Source organism: Peromyscus leucopus, chromosome 3 (assembly GCF_004664715.2).
Source record: "Peromyscus leucopus breed LL Stock chromosome 3, UCI_PerLeu_2.1, whole genome shotgun sequence".
NCBI lineage: Eukaryota > Metazoa > Chordata > Mammalia > Rodentia > Cricetidae > Peromyscus > Peromyscus leucopus.
This window is the reverse complement of record NC_051065.1, coordinates 104,396,657-104,410,764: the sequence shown is the minus strand read 5'-3', so window position 1 is coordinate 104,410,764 and position 14,108 is coordinate 104,396,657. Positions and strand designations below refer to the sequence as shown.

Sequence of the window (14,108 nt, the reverse complement as noted above, 5' to 3'; positions counted from 1 at the left end):
CTTGGTTTGTAGGTTTTATTCCTTTTCATACTGGGGCTTCTGTGGCAACGTACAATTGACTGGACCCAAAATGAGTTTAAAAATAAAACCACTCATCAGTGAGTTAAGCTTATGCAGTTTGGGTTTTGTTTTGAATATTTTCTTATTTATCTTAGAGTGGAAGGGGATGAAGAGGTTAGCAGAAAAAGGATGTATTTACAGGGGTCCAGCTGGCCTAGGCACAGGCCGCAGCTTGGCCATCTGGGTCACACCAGCTTTGGCCTCTCGAAGCCAAGGGAATGATCTGGGAGACGTTTCCCCTTTCCAGAGAATGCTTCCTTCCTGTGACCCAGCCCTGGCCTGGGAATCTGAGCAGGACCGCCTGCGATTGTCTCTGCCCTCAAGGGCTGCGTCAGGGCAGGGGCTACCCTCCAGGCAGCGGAGGAGAAGGCTCAGGCTGAGGCCCCGTAAGTCTGCCCCCCCCCCCCAGAGCCCTGACTGGCGGCAGTAGGCCCCAAGAAAGGACCCAGAGAACACAAACAGTCCATGCCTCCATGTCCTTGTAAGAAATAAGAGCAAAATAAATTATTTTTTTTGCCTACTCCTTTCTCCTTCAAAAAAAATGGTTTCATTTTTCTGTCCCCAGTCTCCTCCTTTTCTTGCTATAAACCTGTCCGTTTTGCTCTCCAAGCAACTGTCCGTGGAAAAACTTTTCTGGGCAGCACCCAGGGCGCACACAAGCCGTAGCCCAGTCAGAAACATTCACAGTAATGGCGGCCCAAGGCTGGGAGTCCTCCAACGGGAGGTGGCTTCGGCCAGGCCAGGCTGGCAGGAGGAAGTGGGTCTCTTGGGATGGGCGGGAGCCAAAACTGTGTTCCACCCAGCCTGGGAGTGCCCGGCCTCTCTCTGGTTCTGCCAGCCACCCTCAATGTCCATGTCTGTCCAGAGGGGGGAAGCTGTGCCTAGCCCATGGCCGTCACCATGCTGGATGGGTGGGGGTGGCCGAAGGGGAGAGTGGAGGAGGGGTGGATGGGTGTGGGCGTGGGCAGGATGTGTCCAGAGTGGCTGAAGGGCGGGAGGTGGCCCACGGGTGCCATGTGTCCAGCCAGGGCAGCCGCACTGAATGGGGATGACTTCTCCTGCATGCACTTGGAGAGCTCCTCAAAGCATTCAGCCCCTTTCTTGCTCTTCTTAGACTTGCTGGACATCTTCCGGTTCCGGGTCTGGATTCCTTCCTTCTTCATGGTCAGCGGCCTGTTAACCTGGGGGCAGCCATAGAGAGCCTTTAGGATCCCTTCTCGGCGGGTCAAGGGAGACTGGGTCACATATATCCCTAGGGTGTCAGGAACTGTGCCTTCAGCCGAGCCTCCAACGTCACTCACCCAAGTCCCCTTAAGCCTGCGCGGTCACCATTTCAGGAAAGGAGACTCCATGGCCTAAGAGCCCACACCGTTGTTTTCAGTCCACTAAATGCCTGCACCTCCCCCTAGACACCTCTCATCCTCCCCTGCCCCTCACTTTCCCTAAGACAGACAAATTCCCTGCCCGCCCTGCCCCCACCGGTCCCACCTCCAAAGCAGAGGCATCCTTCTTACAAGGAGCCCTTCTGGCCCTCTTGGGCTGGCCAAGCAGACTGCCGGCTGCTGCGGCTTCCCAAGCCAAGCCAAGCTGGAGACCGTGGCTGGGGCCCGCGGGCTGGCCGGGCAGCACAAAGAGCTGAGGTCCCCGGGGAGGGGTGGGGTGCACTCACATTGTGCAGCTTGTAGTAGAGGCCACAGGCGTTGCACACAGGGTCCCCGTTGGCGTTCCGGCGCCATAAGGTGGTGGTTGTCGTCTGGCAATTTGCACAACAGGTGCCCGCTCTTCTGGCAGCCGACTAGGAGGGGGGGGTAGCGTCAGAGGGCCCCTCTCCCACGCCCCACCTTGACCTCCTCCAGGGCCCTTAGCACCACCCCCAGTCCCACCACTTAGCCCAGGAGCAGTGGGTCCCACAGGGGAATCAAGGCATCTCTGACGAAGGAATGTTAGAATTTGAGAAGTAAACTAGTTGGGAATCACAGAGCTTTGGAATAAAGAGCTCTTAGAATCCAAATGTCTGTAAACACCGAAGAGAAAAGCAGCCACTTCCCCCAACTGCTTAGCAGTCTAATTTCTTAGGTGAGGAAACTGAGGTCTAAGGACAGTTTAGCCCTGTGGCCATCCTGAGTGGCTGTCTTCAGCTGCACGTCTCCTCCCCCACCGTTCCCCTGGAAATCCAGAATCCTGGTGAGTCATGGCGGCTGGGAGGCCAGGGCAGTGAGACCCTGCATTGCCCAGGAGAACCCAGAAAGGCCTGGGGAAGTGTGAGCCCGGGGTTCAAGTGTGGAGCTGCCTTGTCCTATATAAGATCTGCAAGCCACCAAGAGAAATTTAAATTAAATTTAACTACAGTTTAGAAACTAAACATTCAGTTCCTTTGACTGCACTAACCACATTCCTAGCGATCAATAGTCATACTAGCCAGAGGCTTCCATACAGGACCGAGGAGCAAAGACATTCTCATTCCCTGCTGGCCTAGATCCCTGCATCGGGAGAGTTCTCACCTGCCGCCTTTACCAGACCCTACTCCCAGCCCCCCAGGAAATGCCAGTCAGAGGCGGGGAGTGGAAGAGAGGAGGTCTGGTCTCTAGAACAAGGAACTCAAGGTCCAGCGAGAAAAGCCTTTTCCTAGAATACAGATCACCGTTCCCCATCCCGTCTGCCCCAGGTGAATGGAGAGGGGTGGTAGTGTCCAGCCCCCTCGTCCCCCAGCAATCCTAGTGCGGAACTCCGCTGGGCAGCCAGTGTGGGGTGCGGCCGAGTCCAGCAGAGTCCAGAGTGGCCCGGGGCCTGAGCCTGCTCATGGAGGGGACCAGAGCTGGCCGCCGCGGGGGCAGGGAGGGTGAGTAAGCAGCCTGAAGCTGGAATTCTGACTCAGGGGCCAGCAGTATATCCTCCTCCCACCCCCACTGGCCCGCACCCGCCCTCACCCTGCTCCAGGGGGGGGAAAAAAGGGCCCCAAAGCGGGTGAACGATTTAAGCTCATAAATCACTTCGCCCTGAAAAAAAATATATTTATTATTCTTAGCATTTTACACATTATTTGCAGAGTGGAGGGTATTAGAAATTTCAAAACAGCCCAGCGAGAGGCAGGACTGAGTCGAGGTGGCTCTGAAAACTTGCCGGTCCGGAAACAGATACACGAAGTTTCCTTATCTACCGGCTGCAGATGTCCGGATAGGAAACTCCGGCAGGAGATCCGAAAGGACATTTTTTTAAAAATCACTCAAATGAAAATACACAGTATAGGTGACTCCATGGAAAAATAATAAAGGGCAGGTTTTTTTGGTGGCTGCTGTGTGTTATTTAAATAAGCGAAGGAGACTGTGAGCTGGGGGGTGAGCGGGGGAGGCCAGAGCCGCCACAGGGAAAAGTACTTCATGACCCTATTTTTAAAAAGAGGGAATGGAAGGCCAGAACGTGAGGGTGGGCTGCTGGACCCTGGGTTCTGGGAATCCTTCAGCAGTGGGGGGCGGGGGAGGGGTGCCCGGTGGCTGCAGGACAGGAAACTTGGCAGGAAAGAATCCACCAGAATGAAGACCGACCTGACTGACCCCCCAAATGATTTTAATGATAAGAGATTTTCAGGTGGTGAAGTCTCTGCATTTGAAGTTTTGTTGTTGGGTTGTTTTCGTTTTTTTTGTATTTTTTTGTTTATTTTTTTTTCCTTCCCTTAACTAACCACCAGCTCCACTCAGGCTGGTGGCCACTGTGCCCCGGCCCTGCCCCACACCACACCGTGCCCGTTCCTACCAGCCTCCGCTTGGGCTTGATGAGGGGCCGGTTCTGTCCGTTCATCTTGTGGTAGAGCCCGCAGGCGTTGCACAGGTAGTGGCCCGTGCCATCCCGTCGCCAGAGAGGGGTGGCTGTGGCCCCACAGTTGACGCACTCCCGGCCTTCTGCGGGGAACAAGGAGAGGCCTGCTTAGTGGCTAGAGGATCCAGTCTGACACGCACTGTTCTATCAAGGGGGACTTTTAGTCCCACCCCTGCAGACAGAGGGATTCAAGGGGTCCCCCATAGAAGAGGTCCTGAGTCTTTTAAGGACAAATCCCCGTTTTAGATGCTCCTGAAGAAAAACAAAGAGAAGCCTTAAGTTCAGGGTACCAGGATTCACAGAGGCAGTAGCAAGCTACCCGGAAAAGGAACTGAAGATCAGCTTTGTGGAGCACAGGCTACAGCCACAGTTGCCAGCCTGACCTGGGTCCGGGGAGCCTCTCTTCCTCCTCTTCCCTCCCACTTCCTCTCACTTTTGCCTCCCAACTGTGCCAGCATCTCCAAGTCTGTTCCCCATCCCTGCTACCAGCCCCTCGCCACCGCTGCCTTTATGTTTGGTCCAGGGTCAGGAAGGAAACTTCTCTTCCCCTTGCTTTTCTCCTTTTTCGGCCAAACCCCTAGAATTCAGCAATCAAAGGTGATGTTTTTAGAAAATGAAATAAGTTCTTTCACTTTAGGTAAGGTGGCCTTATTTGTTGTTGTTGTTTTTGGTCATCTGGAGTTCAAATAAAACACAAAACAAACTCGGAAGAAGTGGGTTCCGAAAAAGTTAGAGACACTGACTGGGGTCCAGTGGGGTGCGGAGTAACTGGCATCTGGGACAGTCCTCCTGGTTCAGTTGAAACTAAACCTAGGAACTCAAGCAAGAGAGGGTGGTTTCTGAACTCAAGGATAAACTTTGGAGAAAACCTTCCCCTCCCTAGCTAAACGCTCCGGGAGGAGCCCAGCGCCCTGGGTTATTGCCTGAGGACCACATTGCTGGACAAACCCAGCTGGATCCAGCTAGGGCTGGCAAAGGGGTGCGGGCACCCACAGAGGTTCTCCCTCCTACCCTCAGGGAGAAGGATCAGGGTCACTAGGATACAAACAGGCCTTGGGAATTTTGCTTTGGGGAAATCTCCCAGGAGATCTGGAGTCACCGCAATCCTGAAAGCAGACTAGCAGTTGGAGAACCGGATTCCTTTAGGGCCTGCGTCTCTGCAGGGCCCCGCAGCATGTGCACACGCTCCCAGACACACGTACACACATGGCCACACTGACTCCTTCCCTCACCTACAGCCTGCACTCTCCCCCACACCCAGTCATGAGGCTGCTCGGGTTCAGCTGATCGTTTGGGGGAGAGGACAGGGAATCATATTCTGAGTGTGGGCTGCTGCTCACCAACCTTGGAGAGGAGGGCATGGTGAGGGGTGAGGAAAGGAACTGAACATTGGGGTACTAGGAGCACTCAAGGGCAGGATGAAAGTTCTCAGGGTTCCATCCTCCCCACGGGGAGCTACCAACACCTGTGGACTATCAGTGAGGACCCATTCTTGGATCAGGAGCCCTAATGTGGCCCCTCTTAAGATCACAACCCCTTTGACAGAGGCACACCCCACCCACAGGCCCTGAAGCCCCACACCTGCCTTTACCTGAGCAAGAGCGTGCCTTGCTTCGCTGCTTAGGGGTGAAGCTGGAGGCTGGGCCACCCAGGAAGCCTCCAGGATGGAAGAGGCTGCTGCCATACTCATGAGCTGAGGCAGGCATATAGGAGGGATAGGTGGGTATTGGGTGGTGTGTTGCAGGCTGAGTGCCCATGGTAGCTAGGCCTGGGCGCAGGGGACTGCCACCTTCCATCTTCATGCTCTCAGACAGTGACACTTGGTACTTGACGCCGTCCTTGTCCTCACCCCGGGCTACACTACCCCCTGCAGAAGATGAGGCTGGGGAAGCGGCTCCCGTGGTGCTGGGGTCTGGAGAAACTTCTTTCGGTGGTGTGGGTGGGAAGCCGAAGAGATGGGAGCCAGAGTGGGCTGCAGTGGGGGTGAGGGAGGCCACTGAGCTCCCGCTGCCTCCCCCGCTCCCACCCGCAGCCCCTGGGTACACAGACAGCGGCCCTCCGGGTGCTCCAGCAGCTGAGGGGTGCAGCGGGGTCTTGGAAAACGGGCTGACGGTCCAGGGGCTGTGGTGATGGGCAGCGGCGGCAGAGAGAGCAGCCTTGCCCCCGTCCAGCCATGGCAAGCCTGGGCTGTGCAACAAGTGTGGTCGGCACATCTGGCCTCCAGTGAGACGAGCTGCAGCAGAGGAAGAAGGGTTAGTGTGGGCAGGGGTCTCAGAGCCCTGACACAGGCACACAGGATCACAACTCCGGGAACAACAATTAGCAGCCCCACCCTTTAAAACACCAGAAACATAACACCCCGGCCTGTAATCATCAGCAATATCAGTGAAAGGCCGAAGGGCAAGTGACACAGAGCAACCCCACCGGACAGGGCCCAGAAGGATTGCCCCAAGACCGTTGGAAACGGACAGAAACCCTACAGGTCCCAGACCCTCCCTGAGAGCTCATTGCCTCCACCTTCCCCAGCCCGATTTCGCAGCTGCTCAGATTCCTGTAGATCCCACATCCGGGAAGCAGCAGCGGGCCGTCCTCCCCTCCAAAGCCTGGCGTGGACGCCGGGCTTCCAGAAACCCCGAGGACCGAAGCTCACCGTGCGCTGGACTGTAGGAAACGCGCGCGCGCGCGTGGGCCGGGTTGGCGTAGTAGGGGTTGCCCTGCGAGTCGAGATGGTTGAAGAAGACATCCACCTCGTCGGGAGGCAGCAGCTGCGCTGGCTCCATGTAGTTGTGCGCCAGGCCCGGGTGGTGCGAGTCGGGGTGCTGCGCATTTAATACGGCTGGGTGCGCCATCCAGCGAGGCTGCTCCGGCGCCACCTCCATGGTCCGCTACTGCGGCTAGGGATCCAGGCGAAGGCGGGGCGGCCCTGAGTGACATAGGAGATGTGAGGGGCACTGCCAGCCTCTGACACCCCCCACTGCCAAAGTCGGTGTCTTGAGAGCAAAGGCGTTCCTGTGGAGCTCCACTGAGGACCGGGGCCCGGGTGGGAGGAAAGCACAAGGATTCAAAACGAAAGGAAGGCGGAGGAAGGGGTCCAGCCTCCCACACTCGCAGGGAAACCAGCGTTCCCACAGCCACACACCCATGCACACGAGGTCACACACAGGGGTGGACCCTGACACCGGCGACCCCAAACAAACGCACGCGGAACTGAAATGAGGTTCTCACACCGAGCCCCTGTCCTCTGGGCACAAAAACACACGAACTCCGACTAAAAGTTAGAGATAGGAGCCTAGACATCCACCCTGAGGCACACAGCCCCCCCCTACCCCCCGCCATTCACTTACATTGGCAATGTATACACAAACTAACCTCGACACCCCCGACCCCAAACACGAACACGCACACGCAGTTCCTGGAGCTGAGAGCCGGTCCCCAGTGCCCTCTCTAGCAGTCAGCCAGACCTCTCCCCAAGGCATAAGAACGTAATCGCCCACAGGAGATCCTGGCCTGAGCTCCACCGAGATCCTTCCAATCTAGGAGTGCCCACAAGCCCCCTGCTCCTCAAACTTACACTCGCAGCGGCGCGGGAAGGGGAGGGCTCAGCAGTAGAGAGTAAGGGACACCAGGAGAGCCCCGAGAACCGCGGGTCCCGCGACAGCGCGTCCAGAGACTGGCGGGTTCACGGGATAGGGGCGGGGGACAGCGCGCGCCTCGGCCTCCGGCCCGCCCGGCTCCGGCCCCTCGGCATCCTCCGGCCGCCCTGGCGCCAGCTGCCGACTCCTGCACAGACATGAAGCGGGGGCCGCGCACGCCTAAGAAGCTGGCGCCAGCCAATCAGCGCCGCCGCGCCGCCCAGCCTCCGCCCCCCCATTGGCTGCGCCCGCAGCTTCGGCCGCCGGACTTCGGGACTGACCCGCGAGCCGGCCCCCCTCGGCCTCCTGGCCCCCTCCCAGCGCCCTCCGGGCGGCCTCTGATGCCAACGCCCCCCCCAGGGGACCCTCGCTGCGGGCAGAACCCTGCACCCCTCTGGCAGACGCTCGGGTCCTCCAACCTCTGCCCTCCCAGCAACTAGCCACCAATCGGGTTCCTGACTTCCCAGGAGCCGAGACGTGCATCTTCTGGGTTTTTCTCTGCTAGGACCCCAGCCATCCACTCTCTCCGGCGGAGCCCCAGCTCCTTCGCTACGGACCACAGCCAGCCTGAGTCCTGCGGACTCCCCCAGACCTCTGCCTCCTTGTGCAAGGGGCTGGTAGGATCGGCTGGATAGCACGAGTCTAGGACTGTGGACCCCTCTAGGGCACCCGGGCTTTGGGCACTAGGACATTTTTAAGACTGTGCTGGGCCGAAGGTCGCGGTCCGGCCAGTGGCCCAGGAAGAGGGAAGGGCTCCGGGCGTGGTCTTAGCAGACCACCAGGCCGAACTGCCTGGGGCGAAGCCGTTGAGCTGGGGACTGGCGCCAGCGTCGGCTGGAGGGAGACTCCCGGGGCATTAGCCATATGTATATTTTTTTTCCTCCTAGGGGTCCCCGAGACGGCCTTCGGGGAGAGGGAAGCAATGTTTTGAGCACTTTGTACCTAAAGTCACCTGGAGTTTTTCTGGCAACACCTCCTTTCTGGGGAGGCCGTGAGCTCGGAGGCGGGTATACAAACCTAGCTCCCTCCCTGGGTTTTAGACCTGAGACCTAAGCTCAGAAAGAGGCTTGCTAGTCAGACTTTTGGGGGAATCTAGACAGGTGCGAGGGATTGGCCGAGCTCGACGCCCTCCATCGAGCCCCTCTATCTTTGCAGGGCACTAGACCCCCAGGGGATAATCCCAGAGGGGTCCCAGGTGGGTCCCGAGCCGGGGGAGGGCTGGGGTCCCCGCCACCCCCAAGGATGGGGGAGGGGCAGCAGGATTGACAGTCCGTAATTGGGTAACTGGAGGCGGCTTCTCCGGCCCGGCGGCCCCGCCACCGCGACGCCGGGCCCCTGACGTCACCCGATTCGCCAGGAAATGAACTTTTTAATAATCCAAGGAGGGAGGAAAGCCCTCGGTCCCCTCGGCTCGGGGGGCGCCCAGCCCGGCTCAGCTCTGCGGGCGCGCCCCCATCACCCCCTCCCAGGTCCTCTGCGGACAGCTCTGAGGGGGCGCGCGCACGGCAGGGCCTCCTCCGGCCTCTGCGGCTGGCGTCGATCTGACTGTCCGAGGCTTTGGAACAGGTACAGGCCCGGGACCCGGGGTGCAGAACTGCACTGGGCCGGAAACCCGCACCTCTCGCGCCCTGGGGGGGCCCTCCTGTCCTCCGTGCTCCCTGCGCTTCAGCGCACCAGAGCCAGCAGGGGCCCAGGCGGCTCCGGAGTCCGCTCCCAGCCTAGGCAGGAGGTCGGGCGAGAGGGCGAGAGGGTCTGCAGGGGCGCAAGGCCGCAGTGCCTCGGGGCGGCCTGGGCAGGTGGGTGGTCTCTGTGCCGCCAAGCTAGCGCTCCCACTGCGCGGGCAGCTTAGGACCCACTCCCTCTCGGGATGGCTTTCTTGGCTTCACCCCGCCTTTAGACCACGATTCTTCATTCAAGTGCAAAGCGAGATCGCCGCGGTGTTCGATGTCCCTGGAACCTAGCAGGAGCGTCTAAAGGCCTCGCAGCCCTGGCGATAACCCTACTCTCGGCAACGGTGCCCCGTGCGGCCGCATCCCAGGCCTCTGCTCTGCAGACTTCCAGGAGGAGAGCGCGGAGCGCAGAGGAAGCTGCCCTTGGCCGTGTAGGCGCCTCGGCTGGCAGGGCGGCAGGGCGGGGGGGCCTCCCAGCACCATCCCCGAAAGCAGGTAATTCCCCTCTTTTCTCTCAAAGTCGCAATTAAAATTATCTCCCTGTTTGAACGAGATGAGGGGTGCGGTTTCCACGCCACGTCGCCGACTGGGCAAGTCCTGCCTCTCGCAGAGGTGAAAGTGGTCAGCCCGGCGGGTCCCCAATCTAAACGCGAGCCCCAGTGTTGCCCACCCGCCTCGCGCAGAGCCGAGTGCAGAAGGGGATTTAATTACTCCGCTCGGCAGCTCAGAAAATCGCCACGCAACAAGGGTTTAGCCGGGCGGTTAAGCGACGCTTGAGCCAGGGCCTCAGGAGACCCGCCACAGCCTGCCTGCCCATGGGCATGGGGTCGGGGCGCGGGAGGGGGGGGGATGTCCTGCCAGGTCCTTTGAGGCCCCGAGGCTGCCTTCTGGAAACTGCAAGCAACCAGCCGGCTGGCCCGAGCCCCTGCCGAGGTTGGAGCCCCTGCGTCCGATGCGGGACTGCTGGAGTTTTCCAGCAGGAACAAACCCGTCTGAAAGGGAAAATTGCCGGCTAGGTAGCAGGACACTGAATTGGCGAATAAAGGGGAGCCTGCGCTGATGAACGCGTGTCAGCCAGATCGATCCACAGCCAAGAACCCACTACTAGGCCGAAAATGAACGGCTAATAAAGCCCAAACAAACACCAGGGAGGGCCGAGACAGATCCCAGGATGGCTTAGATTTGGCTTCCCCCAGCCCCCGCCCGCAGACCCCCAAAACGAAAGCAGATTTATTCCAATTTACAGCCCCCTACTAAGAGGTCCCAGGACACCTTCAGGTGGACACTTTTTTTTGTAGTTATTGTTGATCTTGGAGCGTACCTGGGGCTACTCTTCTCTGAACTAAACCGTCCTTTTCCTTCCGCGGAAACAAGATTTCCAGGAGAATAGAGGGAGCTTGGCTCCCAAACTGAATTTTCTAACCACCATTATTATTATTTTTTTTTTTTTTTTGCGTGACCTGGAAGCTTCTGTAGAGAGGGACAGTGCAGGGGGGTGGGGAGCTACTCCTGAGTGGGAGCTGGGTTCTGTGGACCCAGGCCCTTTTCTGGGTGTGGCCCGGATCCTGCAAATCAGTCTGAAAGGAGATGGAGTCATATAGGGCCCCCAGTTGGCGCTGCCCTCTTCACTTGCCCTTTGTTGAAACATCCTCATCCAAGCCGTACCTCTGGGAACACAAGTTTGCCTTCTCCTCGCAGCCTAATTCTCTCCTAAGGGCAGCTAACTGGTCGACTAGCTTAGGACTGTCTTCCAAACCGAAGTCGTTCACAACCCAGAGGCCTCCAGCCCTGCCTTAGCCACAAGCTTTGAGGAACACTGGGAAGGAAGTGGGGGAGCTTTGGTCACTATGGCTCAGTGTCCCCTCTATGTAGAGGACTCAGATATGTCCCAGGCAGCATCTATCAATTTAGAAGGACTCCAACAGTATCTCTCGCTCTCTGGGGTTCGCTTCCAGCTCCTCAAATCAAAAGATTCCCGCTTCCCCAGCATCTACCGTCTTAGTCTTTTGGAAATACAGACGCTGTGACCCAGTGTGTTAGGTTCTGGCCCTCTGGTGCCAGGTGCCTTGGACTCTGCCATTTCTGGTCTATTTCCACCCTCCATACCCCACCCGCAGACAATCGGGGGCCTTCTCTTCGCCAACAGCTATGCTTTGCTCAGAGGCCTGTGGGTCAGCGGCTTGACAACTGCTAAATGCATTTCGTTAGATGCAATTTGCTTGCAATTTGTCAACCCGGCTGGGAAACGCTCTCCAGACGCCTGGCAGACGCTTCGGCTCTACCTGGTTCCTGGATGCTGCCTGCTTATAAACGAATCCCAACTTGGGCCTCAGTGTAGACCCAGAACTCACCCCCAGATGTTCCCGACCTTGGGAGGCAAGTTTTTTTTCCCCCAAAACAAACGAATTTCTTTCCTTGTTTTCTGATAAAGGAGCAGACGCCATACGGGAGGCCCTTCTGAATACAAGACCTTTCCCCTCACTGCTGGGGTAAGCTGGAGTTCAGGCCCAGCCGCTACCGAACGGTTCAATGCCCGGTGTCCAGACAGGCCCAGAGCTCTGTCTACCCCTCTCCACAGCGGATCCCCGAGCCTGCGTCCGCCTCGTTCTTATTGAAATCCCACTGAAAGGATTCTGGCTCCGACTTGGGCAGGGGAAGACTTACATACCCTGCGCTCTCCCCCACCTGCACCCTCGCCACACAGGATAAAGGGCCGCGGGGCGCTTCGAACGGGGGGCACAAGCAGGAGCGAGCCGGGTTAAGCCGCGCAAAGCCGGTGCACGGGACCAGCCGGCAGGTGCAGCCAGCGCCCGGCGGCCCGGCTTGGGCGCATCGGCCGGCGCGACCCGGGGGTGGGGAACCGCCAAGACAAAGGCTCCAGCTCTGGGGTGGGAGGGGGGCGCGTCGCAAAGCTCTGGAAAGCCGGGTCTCCAGGTCCAAGGCTCCGGGGGAAAAAAACGGAAGGCAGGAGCCCCCAGGGAGGTCTTTGGGTTTCCGGATGACCTGGGTTTAAGCCACTAGTCGGACCGTGCGATCCGGGTGTTGGGAAGGCCGAGCCTGGGATCCGGAGGCTCGGGACAGCGCGGGCGGCGGAGTGCAGGAACTTACCGACAGCGGCGCGGTGGGCGGCGCCCTCGGGCGGCCACGGCCAGGGCTCAGCAGGGAGGGAACCGTGTGTGCGGCGTGGATAGTCGGCCCGCGGGAGCCAGCGCGACAGCGGCGGTCACCAGCGGGACCCCGGCGCGGCGCCCAACGAAAGCTCGGTGCGCAGGCCGCGGCTTTTGTCCGCTCAATGGGCCCCAAGACCGGCTATGGTTGAGGTGATCGCAGGCCAGAGAGACCTGAGCAGCGAGCTACCGCCCGGCTGGCCTGGCCACCTCTCTCGGTTCTGGCTGCCTCTCGGTTCCCGGCCGCACCGCGGCAGCTTTTTATTTCGACATCACTGGGGGGAAGGGGGGCGCCGCAGGGGGGCAGGAGGGTGCCCGGGCTCTGCGCCCTGTCTGCCGGGTCCAGCCGCCGGGCTGGCCAGGCTCGGGCCACTAGTCAGTCGAGGCGCGCACGCCCTGCAGGCCACTCCCGCCTTCTTAGGGCCACGCAAGCACTTCTGCTCTCAGGGATGTAATCTCAGAAAGCCTGGGATGTCTCTCTTTGCAGACTCTCCCTCACAAGCAAGTACACAGACACCTGCCCCTCCTTCCATACACACATTGTGCACGTGCTGTCGCTGTGTAGATGTCCCCAGACAGGAGCTCTCCGGCACACAAACACCCGTGTGCACACACAGGTATAAGGTGCACGTACACTCATCGACACAGCTCCCTCACTTCCTGCACGTTTGGCTAAGTGCAGATGCATTTATTTCCACTTCCTTCCCCACAGACACCCGTTCCCAACTCAGAAGCGTTTTAGGAAAGGAGTTTCTGGTGTGTCCTTGGCCCATTACTGGCAAGCCGTTTGCGTCAGCGAATGCCACAAGGAGAGCAAGAGGCTTGTCCTTACACTGGTAGCAGGAGGCAGTCTGGTGGCAGTCTGAGCCCTAAGGAGGTACCTGAGCTAGGTAGCAATGAGAATCCATTCCTTGTACCACCTTAAGCTCCTATGAGAAATTAGAAGAATCCCACAGACTCACTCTGTTGGGAAAGACTATGCGTCTGGTGTGCCCCATGCAGGGAGTGGGTCTGCTCCTCCTTCCCCATCCTGTGCTGCCAGCTGTTCTAGGTCTTTCTGAATCTGTTGCATTGTGTGTGCACGCTCTGCATGCAATTCAGTTTATGTGCCCAGTGGGCTATGTTTTCACGATGGGGAGTTCCTAGCGTGTTTGCAAAACTGAACGTATCCCTAAGCACTTGTGTTAGGTGGCTGGTCACAGCTTGACTGGTATTCGAGTGTGGCCCCACAAATGCATGTAAGACAGTGTCTGTGGAACTGGGTGTACGTCTCTGCGTCTAGATATCTCTGAGACAGACCACCATCTTCAAGAATCATGTGATAAGCAGAGGGTATCTCTAAGTATGTCTTAATCAGTGTGTTACCTTTGTGCATTTGTGTTTGTATCTAGACGTGCATTTGTGTATGTGTCTTTAATAGTCTGGATATCCATGTATATCTTTCAACTTGTATTTAGGGGTGTGTGTGTGTGTGTGTGTGTGTGTGTGTGTGTGTGTATGAGGGTGTGTGTAAGAGAGGGGGTTGCAATGTGTCTGGATATTCACTGACAAGTCTATTAATTAATGAGGGGTGTGTGTATCTGTATTTGAGGCCATACAGGTGTGTGAGTGTCATGCGCATGCATGTGCACGTGCATATGCACACACGTGTTTAAAGGCAAGGTCTCACTGTGTCGCTGTGGCTGGCCTGGAACTCACAGAGATCCACCTGCCCCTGATTCCTGAGTGCTGAGATTAAAGGTGTGCGCCACCACTCAGGGTTAGTA

The 14,108-nt window shown here is 58.2% G+C and overlaps 1 protein-coding gene across 2 annotated transcripts; it reads right to left on the bottom strand.

Moving 5' to 3' along the window:
• On the bottom strand, window positions 1-12,597 carry Gata2 (GATA binding protein 2). Of its 2 annotated transcripts, none has more exons than XM_037203904.1 (6): window positions 12,284-12,597; window positions 6,524-6,796; window positions 5,465-6,106; window positions 3,811-3,956; window positions 1,730-1,855; window positions 1-1,241 (listed from the first exon to the last, which is right to left on the bottom strand). In XM_037203904.1, exons 2-6 carry the CDS (start codon window positions 6,750-6,752, stop codon window positions 942-944), a joined length of 1,443 nt encoding a protein of 480 aa, XP_037059799.1. In that variant the 5' UTR covers window positions 6,753-6,796; window positions 12,284-12,597; the 3' UTR covers window positions 1-941. The 2 variants fall into 2 exon arrangements, with proteins under 2 accessions (XP_037059799.1, XP_028710028.1); XM_028854195.2 differs by lacking the exon at window positions 12,284-12,597 and adding an exon at window positions 7,445-7,651.
• Between the last annotated feature and the right edge of the window lie 1,511 nt (window positions 12,598-14,108).

Coding starts and splice junctions, on each gene's coding strand:
- Gata2 (XM_037203904.1), bottom strand. CDS start 6,752: ATGGAGGTGGCGCCGGAGCAGCCTCGCTGGATGGCGCACCCAGCCGTA. Junction 6,107..6,523: donor TTCCTACAGTCCAGCGCACG/GTGAGCTTCGGT, acceptor CCTCTGCTGCAG/CTCGTCTCACTGGAGGCCAG. Junction 1,242..1,729: donor TCTACTACAAGCTGCACAAT/GTGAGTGCACCC, acceptor GGCTGCCCCCAG/GTTAACAGGCCGCTGACCAT.